At 43.4% G+C, this 21249-nt stretch overlaps 1 protein-coding gene across 1 annotated transcript in view; it reads right to left on the reverse strand.

Moving 5' to 3' along the window:
• Positions 1 to 1014: 1014 nt before the first annotated feature.
• Positions 1015 to 21249, reverse strand: part of LOC308159979 (fasciculation and elongation protein zeta-2-like) — a 30281-nt gene continuing 10046 nt past the window's right edge. The window contains exons 2-9 of the mRNA XM_080533817.1: positions 19179 to 19287; positions 18787 to 18903; positions 18488 to 18626; positions 15995 to 16257; positions 14330 to 14410; positions 13194 to 13269; positions 1884 to 1949; positions 1015 to 1050 (exon numbers count right to left, since the gene is read on the reverse strand). Coding sequence (XP_080389943.1) covers positions 1034 to 1050; positions 1884 to 1949; positions 13194 to 13269; positions 14330 to 14410; positions 15995 to 16257; positions 18488 to 18626; positions 18787 to 18903; positions 19179 to 19287 — 868 coding nt within the window. The 3' untranslated portion in view covers positions 1015 to 1033. The remainder of the gene's footprint in view (positions 1051 to 1883; positions 1950 to 13193; positions 13270 to 14329; positions 14411 to 15994; positions 16258 to 18487; positions 18627 to 18786; positions 18904 to 19178; positions 19288 to 21249) is intronic.

Below are 21249 nucleotides of genomic sequence, written 5' to 3' on the forward strand. Positions count from 1 at the left end.
GTAACACATTCAAAGTAATGCTGTGCTTATCTAGTTACTTAAATATAGCGATATTACAAAAAATGTAGGTTAGTAGATGCCGTAATGAGGAAATGACATATCATGGCATGAGGTCACTAATGAAGGTTCAGAGGTCAATGGCTAGTGCTTACTGTACAATGATGATGTCATAACAAGTGGCCACCCTCTACTGGCAGCAAAAAGGTCCCTAATTTAGTTTCCTAACTACTCTTCTTTAAAAAAAAGAAAAAGCTGTACAGGTTGGTTCTTTCAGTTACTTTCAGTTCTTTCATTGTTTTCCCTTTTTCAAGAAGTTATCACAAAAAAAAAGAAAAGAGTTTCCAAACTGTGCAATTTCATGTGATAGTATACAAAATATATTGACTTATGTACCTAACTCTACTGAGACCAAAGCAGCATGCAAAGACAGGCACCACCCTGCAGTTATGGATCAATGAAAGTAATGGGTTTTAACTTCAACCCTACGAGATGGAGGAAACAAGGCCTGTAAAACCTACTAGTAACATCCTGTCAATCATTCACTGGTCTTATCCAATGGAAGCTCTCTGATGCTGAACCTACAGTAGAGCCAAGCTCCCATTGGATGGCATGACTGATCCTGTGCGATGCGATTCAGGAAGTCTCACTTCCACACCACTCCCAAGTCAACATTGACCAATCTGAGGATGTTGCAAAGGGTAATACTGCTAATTGGCTAACACAGAGTAGCTAACATGCAGAAAAGACAATAAAACAACTGTGAGATTTTAGCAAAAAAAGAAAAACACACTTTAAGATTACACATGAATAGTGAGAGAAATCACTAAGGTAAAATGTCAGGCATTGAAATGTGAATCTCATAGATAAAAGGAAAAAAATATGTGGCAGAAAAAAATAGGCCACCAGGAAGAATCCATTATACTAAAAAGGGGTTGGGGGGGAGGGGTAACTTTCCATTGGAACGTTCCAGAACTCCAAAACTTACAGAGTCTTCCTTGAGAACGTTCTAGAACATATGGCTCCTCCGTTGGGTCTATGTGGGACACAGAACTGCGAAGACAAGCAGAAAACACAAAACTGATAATCCGTCGATCAAAATGACCATGACACAGAGTGTGTGAAAGAGAGCCATCGCACAGGGAAGAGAGCAACTACAGAGGGATGAAAGAGAGATGAGCCAAAGAGAGATAGAGGGGAAAAAAAGAGTGATTAGCTTAGGTGAACAGCACACAGGTGAACAGCTCTATGGTGCTAGAAGCTTGGCAGGAAGGGGGTGGGAGTGGGAAGATGTGTGTGTGTGTGTGTGTGTGTGTGTGTGTGTGTGTGTGTGTGTGTGTGTGTGTGTGAAAGGGTAGGTCAGGTCAGTGAAGTAAGCAAAAGCACAGCACGGCACAGTATGGGTGCACTAAGCTAGGGGGCTACCGTCTTAAGGAAAGTGTGCGAGAGGAGATAATCAACACATTGTGTGCATACTGTGTGCGTGGAAGAGATGACTGAGCAAACAGACAGGTGCACAAGGAGGTGTGGAGAGGTGTAGGGGGTGTGTGTGTGTGTGACTCACAAACCTCCATGTCCACCGCTCTCATACCAGAGCTAGCATGAAGACAACGCAGCACAGGTGAGACAAGGAGGGCAGAGGTCAAGATGGAAGACATGATCAAAAACCTGATGTCATTCTGAGCGTCTGTGTGGCCAGAGAGTTAAGCTATAAGGAAGAGTGGCACCCATGAAGGGGTTTAACCAGGAAGCTGTATGGAACGCCACTCTTCAGATATACCCACTCTGTGTGTGGTTACAGGATGGGAAGCTGGTATTCACTAGGGGGTGCTATGTTTGGTTTGGTTGGACTTGATGCTTCCTGGTGTGAGGAGAGTGGGGGGTACCTTTGAGAATGTAGTCTGTGAGGAGGCTGGGCACCTTCTCACTGTCCTCTCTCATGGCATGCAGGACTGTAAGGAAGAACACAAACACAAATGTTGATCATTAAGGTTAATTAAGTTATAAATAAAAATAAAAATATATTAAGTTAATTAAGATCCTTTGAGGAAAACGCAGAGGAGGAGTGGGAGAACACACTAGGGGGTCGAGGTTTCTCTATCAAATATTGACTTGACTCAACGTAGGGTTAGACACCCCAATCAACAGTTACTGTTCAGAAACGCATCTCTACCTGACGAAACATAGATATGTACCCCATAAAAAAAGAAAAGAAAGCTATTGGCCAGCTGCAATTAGTCCAACATGCAGCAGTGAGAGTTTTAACCAAAACAAGCAGACAAGCTCATATAACTCCTATTTTAGAGACTCTACACTGGCTTCCTGTTAAGTTCAGAATAGATTTCAAGATCCTTCTGCTTGTTTATAAAGCTCTCACTGGCATAGCACCAGAATATTTGAAAGACCTTTTGCTAGCATATCAGCCCAATAGAGCTCTCAGGTCTTCTGACGCTGGTTTTCTCTGTGTACCACATGTACAGTACAAAAGAAGAGATTTGGTGCGGCTGCATTCTCAATTTATGCACCCAAATTGTGGAATGCACTGCCAGTTTACATTAGGGATGCAACCTCAGCAAATTATGTTCAAGTCAAGACTAAAAACCGATCTTTTTAATATTGCCTTTAAATGACAAAATAATTAAATTAAGATTATAAAAACCCATCCTTTTAAATATTGCATTTAAATTACAAAATAATTAAATTAAGATTATATAATGATTAAAGCACTTTGAGCTGCAACGTTTGCAGGAAAAGCGCTATACAAATAAACCCAAAAATAGGGATGTCCCGTTCCCATTTTTTCACTACCGATACCGATACCTTGGCTTCAGGTATCTGTGATACCGATACTGATCCGATATTTGTATTTATTGTTTTACTCCTGAATAATAACAAATACTTCCCCAGTATAGTCCACAACAACAGTTGGCTATTAAAGACTGCCAGCCTTTATTCAAGCAACAAAACAGTACTCTGCAGTACTCAGTGACTAACTGGTTTACAGTTAAAACAATTTAAACAACAGCATTCAGCATTGTAGAAAAAATAGAGTTACTGTCTGATTTCTAGTTTTGGTGCTTTCAGGTTTTTTATTCTATTTATCTTCTCTTACAAATGGCAAATCAATTATAGGACCCTTTTAAAAAGTGTAGCCTAGAGACGCCCGCTGGTGAGACCAGAAACCAGTCGCAGAATCGAAGGGGTGTCAACAATATCTGGTTTTCGTTTCGGCAACTTGAAGTTTTTAAAGTACAGAGTCGATATAATAAAAAACAGTTTAACCGTCACTAAATACTTATAATCTGTGGATTGGATTAACTGTTCTCGTTTGCTGCAGGCTACCGGTAAGTGATAATGACTTGTAAACATACTCTCGCTTTAGGACGTGTTCAAAAGCAAGGACTGTGTGTTCATCTAATTATGTGTAGTTATGTGTTTTCGTGTGATTCGACACCTCGTTGCGCTAAAAGTAGGCGTGTCTAGTGTTAAATGATATATATGGAGAGGAGATTGATTGAGACTGCGGGAGCTTTACTAATGAGTGAAAGTTGATTATCATTATTAAAAAAGAATAGTAATAAATATTGTGTTATCATAGTTTCACAGTGATAAAGTCTGTTTATTTGTCGTGAAATTCGCCGGTAACGTCAGCCTGTCAGCCCCTGCAACTGCTCACAGGGGTTGTTATATGTGATTATATGGAATGGCTGGCCGTAACATCAGCCTGTCAGCCCCGGCGACTGCTGTAAGCTTGTAAGCTTTGAAACCCGCTTGGCTCCCCCATGAATTGGCATCCAGGTGTGGGGGGATGGTTTGAAGGGCTGGAAGAATCGGCATCCAAAAAGCGATCATTGAGAATAAGATGACCCTCCCCCATGCATCAACCATTACACCAAGTGACAGTAACTCACTTTAATTAATTAATTCTTAGCCTACACGTTTATTTGTCAAATACATGCTCTTGCGTGTTTCCATTCATGATGATGTGTTTCTGTAAATTCTTATATACACCCCGTTCCAAATTATTATGCAAATGATATTTTTCTCAGATTTTCCTAAATAGTCGATGCAAATGACAATCAGTATAATTTTCAAGTCATCAACCGTTAGAGTATAATTCAAATTTTATTGAACAAACCTCCCAATGATAACAGTATTTTTTTTTTCAAATAAAAAACTCAAAATGCACTGTTCCAAATTATTATGCACAACAGAGTTTCAAAACATTTTATAGGTAGTAAAGAACAAAAAATGGTAATTTGATGAATTTAGGGTTAGGAGGTCATATTAGGAGGTCATATTTACTGAAATCAAAAGCTATTTCAAACAAAAACATCTTAACAGGTCAAGTTACATGTTAACATAGGACCCCTTCTTTGATATCACCTTCACAATTCTTGCATCCATTGAACTTGTGAGTTTTTGGACAGTTTCTACTTGAATTTCTTTGCAGGATGCCAGAATAGCCTCCCAGAGCTGCTGTTTTGATGTGAACTGCCTCCCAGTCTAGGGATGGACGGTTTTTCGGTTAAACCGAAAACCGGGGTTTCTAAAAATAGAAACGGTTTTTTATCAAAACCGTCAGAAACCGTTTTTTTTTTTTTTTTTTTTTTTTTTTGAAGAATAAAATAGAATAAGAATAAAACTGGAACATGTCACATGTTTGTCATGTGTGAAAATAACAATGATACAGTCTGAATCTGCCGCGCAATGAATGAGAGGTTTGGTCAGTTGTGAAGAATAACTGAGGATTAATATCTAATTGGGATTATATTTAAGGGTAACGAATCACTCTATGGGAAAGATAGTTGCCTTCAGTTATTGGTAGATAGGAAAGGTTTTTACAATTACTCGCTTACATTTAATAAGATAATTTTCGCTGCTCTCTGTAAAGCGCATTGGGTCACTTTTGTGAGAAATGCGCTATAGAAATAAAATGTGATTTGATTTGATATCAATCAATCAATCAAACTTTATTTATGTTCTATAGCACAAATCATGCATTGAATGTAACTCCAAGTGCAGTATTTACTAAACCACAATATAATAAAACAAGAGCTATACGGATCAAGAGTGTTTGTGCACAGCGCCACTGTGTGTGAAGGCGCTACTGAAAGTGATGACAGAACGCATGTCTCAGAAGATACGCGGTCACTTAGTGACGCAAAGGTAGTTCTGTATTTATCTCTATCTGTATTAGTACATTTATTTTGAAAGCTCTATTTTGACAGCTCTACCATGGGCACTTTTATTTTGATGGGGCATTCTTTGTTGATTGACTTACGACAGTTCAGGGCGAGTCAGTCTCGCGGCATGTGGTTTTTATGAAAAGCTTTAAGTATGTTCACTGCATAATTCTAAGTCTAATATTTCAGTGATTATTGAGCAGTATTCAAATATTGAAATACATTGAGCAGCAGCTGAAACTTTGTCTAAGAACCAAGATATTGAGAAAGCAGTTCATTCAATGAAGACGCTGTTCCAAGAGATGATCTTCCGTGCAGGCGTGCACCCTGGATCAGCGGAGCTGGTGTGTTAAGTGTTCATGTGTTTTCATGTATGGTGTAGCTTACAAAAGTCTGCCTTTCCACTTATATTTGTGAAACTAAGTAGCCTAAATGTGTTGCGACTGTGCTTACGGTGTTTTAATGGTGTTCGACATGAGTGTATTGTAGCAGTAGGGCTCAATTATTTGAAATTGGCGCTCTTTTTCAAAAAAAAAAATTTTACCTTTTTTTTTTTTTTTTTTACTGTATTTTTCGGTTAACCGGAAAACCGCGGTTTTACTCTCTGACGGTTTTTCGGTTTCAATAATTGGAAACCGTCCATCCCTACCTCCCACCCTCATATATATTTTGCTTGAGGATGCTCCAAAGGTTCTCAATAGGGTTGAGGTCAGGGGAAGATGGGGGCCACACCATGAGTTTCTCTCCTTTTATGCCTATAGCAGCCAATGACACAGAGGTATTCTTTGCAGCATGACAGTGGGCTCAGAAATACATGAAGACTAATTTCCAAACAGTCTTGTTTACTGATGAGTGCCGTGCAACCCTGGATGGTCCAGATGGATGGAGTAGTGGATGGTTGGTGGATGGCCACCATGTCCCAACAAGGCTGCGACGTCAGCAAGGAGGTGGCGGAGTCATGTTTTGGGCCGGAATCATGGGGAGAGAGCTGGTAGGCCCTTTCAAGGTCCCTGAAGGTGTGAAAATGACCTCGGCAAAGTATGTAGAGTTTCTGACTGACCACTTTCTTCCGTGGTACAAAAAGAAGAACCGTGCCTTCCGTAGCAAAATCATCTTCATGCATGACAATGCACCATGTCATGCTGCAAAGAATACCTCTGTGTCATTGGCTGCTATAGGCATAAAATGAGAGAAACTCATGGTGTGGCCCCCATCTTCCCCTGACCTCAACCCTATTGAGAACCTTTGGAGCATCCTCAAGCAAAATATATATGAGGGTGGGAGGCAGTTCACATCAAAACAGCAGCTCTGGGAGGCTATTCTGGCATCCTGCAAAGAAATTCAAGCAGAAACTGTCCAAAAACTCACAAGTTCAATGGATGCAAGAATTGTGAAGGTGATATCAAAGAAGGGGTCCTATGTTAACATGTAACTTGACCTGTTAAGATGTTTTTGTTTGAAATAGCTTTTGATTTCAGTAAATATGACCTCCTAATATGACCTCCTAACCCTAAATTCATCAAATTACCATTTTTAGTTCTTTACAACCTATAAAATGTTTTGAAACTCTGTTGTGCATAATAATTTGGAACAGTGCATTTTGAGTTTTTAATTTTTTTTTAAAAATACTGTTATCATTGGGAGGTTTGTTCAATAAAATTTGAATTATACTCTAACGGTTGATGACTTGAAAATTATACTGATTGTCATTTGCATCGACTATTTAGGAAAATCTGAGAAAAATATCATTTGCATAATAATTTGGAACGGGGTGTATATCCGATTGCATTATTTGAAAATGTACAGCGCTGTAAATAGTGTCATTCAATGCATGTCAAATACACGCTCTTGCGTGTTTCCATTCATGATGATGTGTTTCTGTAAATTCATATATATATCCTATTGCATTATTTGAAAATTTACAGCGCTGTAAATAGTGTCATTCAATGCACAACGCATGTCATTTCACACGACTGATCGACTTTCTGTGGCAGCAAAATAGAAATCTGATATGAAGCTTGAGTCAGCTGAAAACGAACTATGGAACAAATTAAATGATATAAACCCCTCAAAAAAAGTTCGGAAACATTATTTTGGTTGATTAATCCTCCCCTTTAACTCTTTGACCGCCAAACCCGGAAAATTCCGTGTTTTATGATAGAACGCTTGGCCGCCAATAACGGAATATTCCGGGTTTCAGAGTTATCACTGCCAGACGCTAGGGGGCGCTGTTATGCATCGTTTGACCAAGTATTACACATGTCCATCCTTCACCAAGCCAACAGGAATTTTCAGGAAAACTCGACGATGCGCAGCTGTTTTCCAGTGCGTAATAAGCGGGATTATCAAATCACAGTCGCGCCACTTTTCCCCTAAGATGCCGCGGCCTAAAAGCTATTCAGCAGCTGAAATAGCTAAATTTGTAATAGTGACTTTGAGCCGGAGGACAGTGTGACGCGAAAGACGGAGACGCAGGGGAACGGCGGTGTAGAAGATGATGGACAAGGTAAGACAATTCACTGAATAAAGAGTACAGCAATGTGCAATATTATCATACAGTAACGTTGGGTCAACGTTATAAACTTTATCCCTCTGGAGTCGGCAAGACCGGAGGCGGTTTTGAAAAAAAAAAAAAAGAGTCTTTTAGAGACTCTCTCTTCATGTGCAAATTAGGGCTGCAACTAACGATTATTTTGATAATCGATTAATCTGCCGATTATTTTTCCGATTAATCGGATAGAAATTGAAAAAACTGATTTATTTTGCAAATTTTATTTTATGTTTTCTAAATCAGCCAGGCCTATACATATACATGTGCAAAATGAATGAAGTATTAATAAAAAATAAAAAATAATATAAATAAAAAAGGCTTTGCTACATCAAATAGGTTTAACAACAGGCCATGGACTATGGCGGTAGATTGTTTCAATAAAGTAGTTGAACTCTAGCTCAATACATGCATTGCAAGTGCAATATAGGCTACAGACAAGACACTAATGTTTTTATATAACAGATATGCTCCAAAACAATGCAATGTGTCCTCTCACTCCATACAATAGGCTAGGCTACAGTCAGTGCCTCACTCTAACTCACGGGTAGCTTGGTAGGCTACCACTAGCTAGCCTTTATGAATGAATGAATGAATGGTCTTTATTGTCATTGATATAGTACAGGTACCATACAACGAAATTTGGGAGGGGGGGCTCCCCTGGTGCTAGGAAAAAAACTAAAAACAAGAAGGGAAAAGAGCTGGTTTACATAAATAAAGGCTATGTACACTATCCACTATACTATACTATACAAATAAAACACTGTGCTGTACTCTATGCTATGCTATACCTATTCTAACATTTCCTATCTCTGAACCTTATGTACCCGAGGGTTGTCATATTGCACATAGTGTTATTGCACATTCATTTAAAGTGTCGCAGTTTGCAGGTTTGAAATGTTCACAGTTGTGTTTCAGTATTGCACTTGATTACAATCTAGTAGCTGCCATCAAATTGTCTAGATTGTCCAGGGCCTAGAACCTAGGTCTCTGGGGTAGAAGCTGAACTTCAGTCTATTTGTCCTTGCGAACATGGTCCTGAACCGCCTGTCCGAGGGCAGCCGAACAAAGTGTTCGTTCCCAGGGTGGGATGGGTCTCTGGAGATCTTGGAGGCCTTCCTGAGGCAGCGTGTGTTGTACAGCTCTTCCAGAGAGGGGAGGGGGGCGCCGGTGATCTTCTGGGCTTATCTTTAGCTTATCACCTCTGCTCTACCACTGACGTTAGCCAGCTAGCTAAATACACTTGTCATGCAATATTGAATTCATGAATGCGAGCAAACACTCACTGGCTATCGCATTACATTACAGTCATTTAGCTGACGCTTCGTCAGAACTCACAAGTGCATCTCCTTACTAATACAAGTGACTATGAGCATACTCCGGTGCTGAAGGCATAGAATGCGAATAGCAAGCTAAAAATACAATAGGTCATTAAGAGGGAGAATCTATTAGATAAACGAGAATAACTAACTTAGGCCTACAGCTGTGCCAGTGAAACGAATGATCCTCACTTCAAAACGCAACGTATGGCATGGGTACAGCCAACGTTAAACTCGTATAACTTACCCTGCTGAGGCTGAGCCGTCTTCATCGATCACTGTCACATGCTTTCTTTTAAGGTGTTCTCGCATCACCGTTGTGCTCCCGTGCCATGCAAGATCGGTTTTGCATAGGTTGCAGCAAACACATTTTTTAGTAGCTTTTAATGTGAAGTGCTCCCATACCTTGGACGATTTCGGTCGAGTCGTTTTCTCCGCCTCCGCCATGATTTAAATGTAGCCGCCGCGCCGGCTCCGCAAGACAGCGTGGCGTGCGTCAACAGGAAGTAGGTTTGTTATGGAACAAGACCCGACGAATCGATAATGGAATTTGTCGCCAACGAATTTCATAATCGATTTTTATCGATTTCATCGATTCGTTGTTGCAGCCCTAGTGCAAATGGCTATCTCTCACTCCAGTTCTGACGTTAGTAACAATATTACTAAAACGATCTTTTTTGCTATTTAGATGTTGGATGTATTTTGTCAACAGTACATAGCCAAGAGTTTGCTGCACAACTTAGTTTTATAACATAGTTTTAGCTAGTGTTATACTAATTCTAATTATTTACACATCAAACAGTTCACAGTGCTACTGCTAAGCGTCGAAGACGAATTAGGCACGGCGCTGTGAATGAAGCGGCAACATCAGGATCAGCGAGGGCTTCAAGCCCCCCCTCGTCGGATGCAAGTGACTCGTCACATTCCCTTGCTAGAGGTAAGACACATATCTCTACCAGCTGGTGCGGGCGGGAATATAGTTTTAGTTAGTGTTATACTAATTCTAATTATTTACACATCAAACAGCGCACAGTGCTAAGCCTTCAAGCCCCCCCCTGTCGGATTCAGATTCAGACCCGGGTTCAGACCCGAAGTGCAAGGTCACGTTCCCCTGTCCAAGGCAGGGCTCTACAGTGCGACCATTTCACTCGCATTTGCGACTAAAAATACATCTGTGCGACTAGAGAAATAAATTCACGAGCACACGTGCGAGTACAGATTTTTTTTTTTTTTTTTTTTTTTTAAATTCTAAAAATAAATCTGCGCGAACCGTGTGGCCACATTTTAAGCCGTCAGCCAGCCCGCTACGACCACGGGAAGTCATGTTAAAAGTGAAGTTACTTCTGTTAAACTGGCGCTAAGCTAACATCGCTAATCGCTAACTCCCTTTTGGGCCTTAAAGAGACAAGCGCCCTTTTCTCATCTCAAGCTTCATTAGCTTCATTAGCTCACCACATCTACAGATTTGGTCCCACACACTCCAGATTTGAACCCAAGGTTACAACCAGGGTTAACTACCCAGGGTAGAAAGTAGAAAGCTCTCAGACCTTCAGAACCCATTGAAAGTAGTGGAGGTACTCCAGAAGTCCAAATGCATCTCTAACCCTAGGAGCCTGACCCAGCAGCAGGGAGGTGGGCAGCATGGAGACAGACCTCTGCATGGCCTGGCTGGGCTGCTAGCTGACAGACCTAGCCCTAAAGCCTGGCTGGGCTGCTAGCTGCTAGCTGACAGGCATGACATGGATGAATGAATGAACATGCTGCTAACCAGGAGAACTTGACACAGCTAGTTACCATAATACAATGCCATCAACTCTGCGTCTAGTAGGGCTGTAGGCATGGGCCAATGTGTGATTTTGGTGCAAAAATTGCAAAATCACTAATAAAAATGTGTTATAATTACATTTTTCACTGTGCTCCTAAATTTCTTTGTGTGCCCCTAACATTTTTCATTTAGGAGCACATGTGCTCCTAGTGAAAAAGGTTAGCGTAGAGCCCTGGTCCAAGGTAACACACAGTTAATCAGATCATTTTATTGTATTTATATTTCTACCAGCTACATTGTCTTATTATCTGTTTTATCTATTTACTTGTTATATTTGCTTTTATTCATTGTAATTTTTATTTTCTTACTATGCTCCTCTTGCTGTATTTTTAAATAATACATGTAAAGCACTTTGAATTGCCCCTGTTGTATGAAATGTGCTATACAAATAAACTTGCCTGGCCTTGCCTACTAATTCTAATTATTTACAGATCCAACACTGCGCAGAGCTGTGCGCGGGCATGGGCGCAGACGTGGACATGAGCGGACGTGGGCGCAAGGTCACGTTCCCCTGCCCCAGGTGTAAAAAAGACACAGATCATTTTATTGTATTTATATTTCTACCAGCTGACAGACAATAAAATACTAAATAAATAAATAAAATAAAATAAATAATAAATAAATAAAATAAAATGAATAATAAATAAATAAAATAATAATAAATACAATAAAAAAATATATATTAATAATAATAATAATAAATAAATATACTAATTCTAATTATTTACAGATCAAACACCGCACAGAGCTGGGCGCGGACGTGGCCGTGGACGAGGTCGTGGGCGCGGCGCAGCTGGTGACCAAGCAAGGGCCCCTGTTGGTGAGAAGGTGTGGCATGACAAAGACTGGCAGGCAAAAGACATTCCTTTCACTGCGAAACCTGGACCTATCAATGCTGCTGCTGAGCTGGCATCAGAACAACCAGTTGACTATGTTGAGTTGTTCCTTACTGATGAACTGATCCAGGACATAGTTGTTCAGACCAACTTGTATGCAGCTCAATGTATTGAAGCTGAGAGTGGCTCTCCACAATCACCACACGCTCGATCACATGCATGGAAACCTGTCACACTTAGAGAGATGAAATCATTCCTGGGGCTCTTTTTTCTCACTGGTATCATTCGTAAGCCTGAGCTTGAAATGTACTGGACCACTGATGAAATGTTAGCTACCCCCTACTTCAACTCTGTCATGTGTCGCAACAGGTTTGAAAACATATTGAGATACCTTCATTTTAGTAATAATGCAGCGATGCCAGCCGATTGTACTGACAGAATGTACAAGGTCCGCCCCATCTTAGATTACCTTGGGTCCAAATTTCAAGAGATGTATCAAGATGTTTTCATTCCATTATCGCTGTATTCAATACCAAAACCAGAATGAATGACCACACAACGCAGATTTGTAGCAATCCAGGGCTTCCTCAAACTGTTGCCATGTTCTCAACTCCGCTCGCCATGAACAAACATCCGACTTTGAATGAAACGCAGGATAAACCGAAAACCGCCACGGTTCACTAGTGTATTGTGTACTAACCGTACCGTCCGTAAAAAAAAACAAGAACCCCTAACAGGAACGCTCATTGGGTATTAATAATTATTAAATGAAATTGCACATTATTTCCCAAATCTTCCCCAAACAAAGCACTTTTAGATCATCAACAACAGACAAATGATGTAAAATGTTTTTTAAATGCATTGATTAAAAATTATACAACATAAATCCCCTCCGATTTTTTTTTCCACACCAGCTCGCTAGGGGGTGCTGCAGAACCCTCAGCACCCCTAGTTCCCCCGGGCCTGTGTTAGGGTGTGTGTTTTAACTGTATTAGGGTGTGTGTTTTAACTTCACACATTTTGTAACTTTCAGGCACTGACATTTTGATACTGCCTAAATGCTATTTATCCAGCCCAACCGCCCAAATGCTTTTTTTCCGGCCCAGTGTGATCAAAAGTAGCCCATTCGGCGGTAACCCGCCCCATCTAGCAACCCTGATTGAGGGGAAAACGCAAGGCGCAAATGGAGTACCTCTAGCCCAGGCAGTGAGTTGACCTCATGCACTGAAAAACTGTTTAAAATACAATAATGAGTATTGTACTATTTGGACTTCTATTCTGGTTTCAATAAAACATTTCTTTTTAAAAATTCACAGTAAATTTTTCCGGCCGGGGGGGCCGAAGCTCCGCCCATGCGTATACCCCATAAACATAGATGTGAACACCATAAAACATATAAGCGTCTAGTGCCAAGGAGTATGGGGTTGTGTTGGGACAGGGTTCTAGTTGGGGCGGGGGAGGGGGTAAAGGGTCAGTACTCACTCTTGGAGAGGATCTGGAGGTCTTCCACTGAGGGGGAGCTGGCTTTCTTCTCATACGGGATGACTGTGGTCAGATACTGAGAGAGGGGGGATGGGGTGGGCACAGAGAGAGAGAGAGAGAGTGGGTGGGGGGGCAGAGAGAGAGAGAAGGTTGGGGGCAGAGAGAGAGAAGGGGGGGAAAAGGAAGAGGGGGGCAGAGAGAGAGGGGGGGGAGAAAGAGAACAATGTCACAACCACAGAATGAGGGAAGAAAGCGAGGGATGACAAGACAAAGAGGAGGGGGAGAAAGAAGAAGATGGGGAGGGATAAGAGGAGATTAAAAGAAAGAAAGAGAGAAAACAAAAGAAAAATCTAACTAAATCCCTCAATTTAAATAAAACTAATTCAAAAACATACAGCAGATAACTATACAAATTAACCTTATGCATCCCTAGACTTGGATTCTGACCAGTACAAACACTATCAAATCCTACCATAACCATTGTTGAATTGTTGAAGAACACTGGTTATTATCTGGTGGACTTTGAGCCAATAGTGAGTGAGACAGTAAGCTGTGATTTGTTGGTATGTGGCTGAAGGTGAGTGTGGGTGATTGGTTTTAGCTGGGCGTAAGTAAAAGGAGAATGCTTATTGGCTGCAGAGAGAACACTATTGGAGATTCAGCTAGTTGATGCAGCCAATCAGAAGGCTCAATGCTTGTTTCCATGGCACAGGAAAGAAAAAAGACAAGAAGAAAAAGAAAATAAGCATTAAGAAAGGAGGGGGATCAGAAAGAGAAAGGAAATAACACTTCTCTGGGGACAGAATGAAAGAAAGAGAACAAATAGAAAGAAAGAACCAGCAGGAGAGAGAGAGAGAAGAGGTCGAGAGATTAATACATGAGAAATCAGTAACAGAGTGAATAAAAGAAAAGAGAACGCAAAGAGAGAACGAAAGGCTAGACAAAAAGAAAGAAAAACACACATTTGAAAAGAGCGAGTAAAACGGAGCGGCGGTGGAGCGATAGCTGAGGGGAAAGAAAAAATCCAAAGTAAACGAGAGACTAAATTAAAAGAGGAGGTCAAGGGTCAAGGTAAGCAGAGAAAAAGAAGAGGAAAGTAGCGAAGGAGGGAGAGAAAGAGAGAGAGGGGGGGGCACCTGTTTGTCCCCTCCTGTGGTGCCGAAAGTGTGACGGAGGCCGTTCTGTATGACAGTGGAGAGCCCCTCCATAGTGAAGAGCTAGAAAGAGAGAGGGAAATGGAGGGAGAGAACGAGAAAGATAGAGCGAGAGAGAGAAAAAAGAGAGAGAATGAGACACTCAAAGAAGACAGAAGAGAGTGAGAGGGAGTAACACGGAGGCGGAGGCATAGAGGCTGGATCCCAGACTGTCTGACTGCGCTGCGTCTGGGTTTCAAACAGCACGTGTTCTGCTGCTAACACTGGTACACAGGCTAAACCGGACAGACAGACAGAGAGAGAGAGAAAGAGACAGAGACAGAGAGACAGAGAGAGACAGAGAGACAGACAGACAGAGAGAGAGAGAGAGAGAGAGAGAGAGAGAGACAGACAGACAGAGAGAGAGAGAGAGAGAGCGATAGAGGGGCTGAGGGACTATATGACAGGAGTTAGTGCAGCTGTGTTGGCCAGCGTGCTCCTGGAGACAGGTTCATGCAGACAGGTTCATGCAGACAGGTTCATGCAGACAGGTTCATACAGACAGGTTCATACAGACAGGTTCATGCAGACAGGTTCATACAGACAGGTTCATACAGACAGGTTCATACAGACAGGTTCATACAGACAGGTTCATACAGACAGGTTCATGCAGACAGGTTCATACAGACAGGTTCATACAGACAGGTTCATACAGACAGGTTCATACAGACAGGTTCATACAGACAGGTTCATACAGACAGGTTCATACAGACAGGTTCATACAGACAGGTTCATGCAGACAGGTTCATACAGACAGGTTCATACAGACAGGTTCATACAGACAGGTTCATACAGACAGGTTCATACAGACAGGTTCATACAGACAGGTTCATACAGACAGGTTCATACAGACAGGTTCATGCAGACAGGTTCATGCAGACAGGTTCATGCAGACAGGTTCATGCCAGACTCCCCTCCATTTTGAGAGCATGCACATCTCTGTTGTGTGTGTGAGTATGTGTGTCACAGTCTATGTCCATTATTGGTCTGTGTGTGTGTGTGTGTGTGTGTGTGTGTTTGGTTGTTGTCTATACCAGAATAGACATAGCATGGCATAGCACCAGAATATTTGAAAGACCTTTTGCTAGCATATCAGCCCAATAGAGCTCTCAGGTCTTCTGACGCCGGTTTTCTCTGTGTACCACATGTACAAAAGAAGAGATTTGGTGAGGCTGCATTCTCATTTTATGCAAATTGTGAAATGGGATGCAACCTCAGCAAATATGTTCAAGTCAAGACTAAAAACCCATCTTTTTAATATTGCCTTTAAATGACAAAATAATTCAATTAAGACTATAAAAACCCATCCTTTTAATATTGCATTTAAATAATTAAATTAGTTATATAATGATTAAAGCACTTTGAGCTGCAACGTTTGCAGGTAAAGCGCTATACAAATAAAGTTATTATTATTATACATGCACCACATACTCTCTGTACGTGTGCGTACGGTATCTAGGTATACATACTACTGTGTGCGTGTGCGTGTGTGTGTGTGTGTGTGTGTGTACCACCGGTGTGTATCGAAACACTAGCCCTATCTCCCTTCCCTCCCTCCCTCCCTCCCTCCTCCTCCCCTCCCAGCCTCCCCCCCTTCCCTCGCCTCACCGTGCCCGGCACGTGGGAGCGGTCGGGCCGGGCGGGGCCGTGGCTGCGGACCTTCTTCTTCTTGCGCAGCAGCTCGCGGTGCTCCTTCTGCCGGTTCTGCACGTCGATGAGCAGCGAGATGAAGCTGTTCTTCACCTCCTTCTCAAAGTCCAGTTCGTCCCGCAGCGCCAGCGCCCGGATCAGCTCCTCACTGTAGCGCCGGATAGACGCCTCCACCTCCTCCAGGGCCTCGCTCAGCTCCGACACCGACAGGTGGCGCAGGCCTGGGGGAGGGAGGGAGGGGGGGAGGCAGGGGGGTTAACACACACACACACACCAGACAGACAGACAGACAGACACACATCAAACAACAGACACAGGGGTGGGTTGTTATAGAACGCACAGAGATTCTGTATATTTGCCCGAAAGAGGCAGGCAGTGAGTGCAAGGGGTTCTCACACTCACGCACGCACACGCACACACCTCAGACAACAGACACACACACACATCAGATAACAGACACAGGGGCGGGTTGTTATAAAACACAGAAAGATTTGGTTGTATATCACACACACACACACACTAGTGATGGGACGAAATATCGTATGCCGATATATCGCGATACAAAAACGTGACGATACGCATCGTGTTGCAGAAAAATGGATCGCGAAATAAACGGATGAACCGATGGTTCTCGAGCCTAATGGCCCATAGGGCAGGAGCCTATCTCCTACACCCCCTGGACATGACGCTGGCCAACCCCCCAAGGCAGCAAACCTAGGGGAAACACTGATCTTGTTTTATTTATGATATCGTAAGTATTGCAACTGTATCGTATCGTGAACCCCTGTATCGAGAGGTGCATCGTATCGTGAGTTGAGTGTATCGTCCCATCCCTAACAAACACACACACACACACACACACACACACACACACCTCTCGCCTCAGTAAGGACTGGGAACAGAATCAGAGGTTGCCAGAGCGTACGTGTTGGTCCCAGCCGTACAGCGTTATGTAACAAGCATACAGCAGTAATTGCTGTCCAGTTGCATCAGGGATGTATTACATAAGGGCTACTGTGGGCCTGCAGCGACTGTCTGCTCCTATATACATGATGCACCACAGAGCTGTGGAACACACTGGTTCACACACACTTCACTTAGTGATTTGTGACAGCAACTGGTCTGCACAGCAACAACCCGCAAACCAGAACCCTCGAAAGTTTTTTTGGTCAAGAAAATCTGGTTTTCTTTTTCTTTTTTTTCATAATACGCAAATTGAAGTTTTGAAGTACCCACTCGATATAACAAACAACAGTTTTAGAATCAATAAATACTATACACTAAAATATGAATTGTGAATTGGACTCACTGTCTGCCGTAGGCTACTGGGTAAGTGATACATGGCTTGTAAACAAACTTTCGTTTTAGGACGTGTTCAAAAGCAAGGACTGTGTGAGCATCTAATTATGTGTACTTACTGTACTGTGTTTTTAGCACGCCTGCCGGGCCGTGGAGCTTAATAACCATCTGCTCCATGATAGGCTCACTATAACAGCGGAGCCCTCCCGGCGTCTCAAGTCGAGACACCCATTTGTGCCTGCCGCACAGGATCTCAGGCAGCAATGCAGAGATCTCAACATCAGTGCGGCAGGATGGGCGGATTATATGTGGCGCGCGGAGTGGGAGGCTAACACCTCCAAACTCCGCGACTACATCCCAGTCGCCGGCCCTGAGCCCCTCGGGATGGACTTGCCAAGGCTATCCTGGGTGAGGCTCAATCGTCTCCGGACCGGCGTCGGGCGTTTCCGCTCATCAATGCACAGATGGGGCTTGGCCCCAAATGCGTCGTGCGAGTGTGGCGCAGAGGACCAAACCGCAGACCATGTTATCCTGGATTGCCCGGTGTACCACCCACCCAACGGGATGCATGGTCTGTCGGTATTAGATGACGAGACGATGACGTGGCTTCTGGAGGGGTGTCCAGAAATATAGCCCGGGTGAGCCCCTCAACCAGGTCTCGGGGTGGTAAAAGGGTAGCCCCTCGGCCCCGAGCCTGGTGGAGTGGAGAGGAAAAACAACTACCCATACGCCGAAGAAGAAGCATGCCGATGTTCTATCAGCATGTTGTGTTGTTATAAACATGCGGTTAGATGTTCGTAGCGATGTGCCTTCTTAGCTGCTAGCTGTCAGCAGCTGTTCTGTGTGTGTTTTGATTCTGAGTTTCTTCCATTCTTCGTTTGAGGTGTACCAACATTCAAATACGCTTATTGTCTTCAACTTCTTTTCCGATTTCACTGTATGACACACATATGAAAGCTTACAATCTCGTGTTTCAGAATATGTATAAAAATAAAATACCGTTTCTACTGTATTATTCAAAAGCCTAGCTGGTGTCACATTTAGATGAGGTGGACTGGCACAAGTTACAGGACACACACACACACACACATACACACACACCCACCCACACACACACACACCCACACACCCACACCCACAGGCCGTACTCACGGTCCTCGTAGCTGGTGTTGGAGCTGGAGCGTGTGAGAGTGTGGAGGTCCTGGGACAGGGACAGGTCTGACTGGGACGGGCTCTCATCATCCTCTGGGTCTGGAGACTCCTGCATCATCTCCTCTATCTCCTCTATCACCTGGAACGCACACGCACACACACGCGCACGCACACACACACACACACATTTTAAATGCTTTATTTATACACACACATTTTAAATGCTTTATTTATGTCCACATACAATTGTGTGTGTGTGTGCGTGTGTCTGGGTGAATGGTGTGTGTGTGTGTGTGTACCTGCTCGGCGGTGTAGAGTGGTTCGTGGTTGATACAGGAGACGATGATGGAGTGCATGTCCATCTGCTCCCTCAGCTCCTCATCATCTGACAGGTCCAGAGGCATGCTGACCAGCTTCTGACCATGAGGGAGGGAGGGAGGGAGAGGGAGGGAGGGAGGGAAGGAGAGAGAGAGAAAGAGAGGGAGTGAGAGAGGGGGAGGGAGGGAGAGAGAGAGAGGGGGAGGGAGAGAGAGAGAGAGACAGAGAAGGAGAGAGAGAGGGAGGGTGGGAAGGAGAGAGGGAGAGAGAGAGAGGGAGGTAGAGGGCGAGAAAGAGAGTCAGCTTGGCTGAGCTAACGAACAGGTGCTCAAGCAGGTTGAAGTCCAGAACTGTGTGTGTGTGTGTCTCTTACCACCTGTTCACTTAGGTTGAGTGTGGGGAGGTGAAGAGAGCGAGTGTGAGACGTCTTCCAGTCCACCGGCATCACGTTGCCATAGTTACCAGTCAGAGCATTCCACATCCTGAGAGAGAGAGAGGAGGAGAGGTAAGGGAGGGTGAGAGAGGAGAGAGGTGAGGAGAGATACGGTGAGGTGAGGAGAGAGAGAGAGAAGAGAGAAACACCGAAAGAGGGAAGAGAAATGTTAACTCATAGTACAGAGCAAAACACCTCCACTCACTACTTCTCTCTCTCTGTCCCTCCCTCCCTCCCTCCCTCTCCCCCTCTCTCTCTGTCCCTGACCAGCCCCAGTCCACAAACAGCAGTTGAATTGCCCCTGTTGTATGAAATGTGCTATACAAATAAACTTACCTTGCCTTGCAAGGCCAAATAATATGTGGAAATCCTGTATAAGGGTGCACTCACAGCACCTCCCTTTAACCCAGAGTTAGGGTGAATCCCAATTCACCCCTCCGGCTCCGTTTTCACCCCTTCGGCTCCGTTTTGCGCGTTCACGTGTAGGGGTAGTGGTGTCCCAATTCATTTTTCATGGAGGGCTAGGGCTAGGGCTGGCCATGGCTCCATTTGGAGAAATTCGCTGGGCACGTTCCATTCGGAGCCATAACCCTTCGCCCCAGAAAGCATTGCGAATCATCTACAGAAATTATTTCGCTCTGATTTCGCTCTAGTTAATACGGAAGATGTCATTTACTTTTTCTGTAATTACTTATTAATAAAGATTTGAAAAATTATGATAACCATCTTATTATCTTAGTTTAATGTCATTTCAATGCATTATAGACCTTTTCTTTACAACAAGCATAACAAAAAATTCGCTGTTATGCCGAGGTGCTATGCCTATGCTTAACATAGAAAGTTCCACAGTCCAGCGCGCTCGGGACAGCGGGCAGGACACCGGAGCCAGCAGGGCGCCGGAGCACTCATATCTGTGCGTTTGTCACAGGCTGACAGTCACCGTGTTCCGCTGCCCCGACGTCAGTCCCATGGAAGTGTCAAGCACAGCCTTCCCCATAGAAATACATCAGTGCGCGATTTACATTTCAGAGATGTACAATCATGTTTATTTAGAAATAAATTATTACCTGTGGTGTTTGACAGCATGATAAGCGCGAATTTCCCCGCCTTGGTGGTATATGACGCTATAGTTGTTATTATACCAAAACAACCGGCAATCTAATCCGAGCAGTTGTTATTATGTACGATCGGTATCGGCCGATATGGCCTTGATCGGTTTTGATCGGAGTTCTCAAAACGGCCGATCAAACACGACCGATCAGTTTACAAAATGGCGTCGCCAGTCTGGAAATATTACACAGTGTCGGAAAGAGACAACAAATATGCCGTTTGTAATGTCTGCTCAAAAGAAATTCCTCGCGGAGGAACGCACGCAAGGTCTTTCAATACCACGAATATCATACGGCATTTGCTGCGTTCGTCGATTCGCTCCGAGAGCGCCGAAGCGCACACTGGGCTCGACGTCATAAAGGGACCGAGTGCTTTGATTGGACGAGAGGCGTTCCACGAGTGCTGGTCAGAGTTCCAGCGCGACTTCACGAGCGTAGTGTAGGTAGTGTTCAGCGACGTCATGTGACCCAGCGAGCAGGAAGTCACTAAGCTAGGCTGGCCCATAGCAACAACAACTATTAGCGCGCGAGTTTTAGGTCTTCCTCTGTGCACCTTGCACAAGTGTAGATAGCAAGCGACTTTTCAGCATAGCAGGACATATTTTAGATGATAAGAGGAACAGGGTGAGTGCCAAAAACGCTGAGATGCTTGTATTTCTCAAGGCTAATCTGCCAGTGATGCTGCTTAAGAAGTAAGGTTTGAGTCTGAAATCTCCTTAGGTGCAATGTTTTGTTTTTTTGTTTTATTGATTATTGCTGACTTGCTGTCTTATCTCCTCCTAAATATGACTTGAAACTGACTGACTTCAAACAGTATTTTATATTTGGCTATAGCCTGTTTATGTTGCAGTTTAGTTTGGGTATGTTTATTGTTCCTCAGGAAAGCTACAGTATAAGCTCCA

Source organism: Nansenia antarctica, assembly GCF_963989245.1.
Source record: "Nansenia antarctica genome assembly, chromosome: 6".
Taxonomy (NCBI): Eukaryota; Metazoa; Chordata; class Actinopteri; order Argentiniformes; family Microstomatidae; genus Nansenia; species Nansenia antarctica.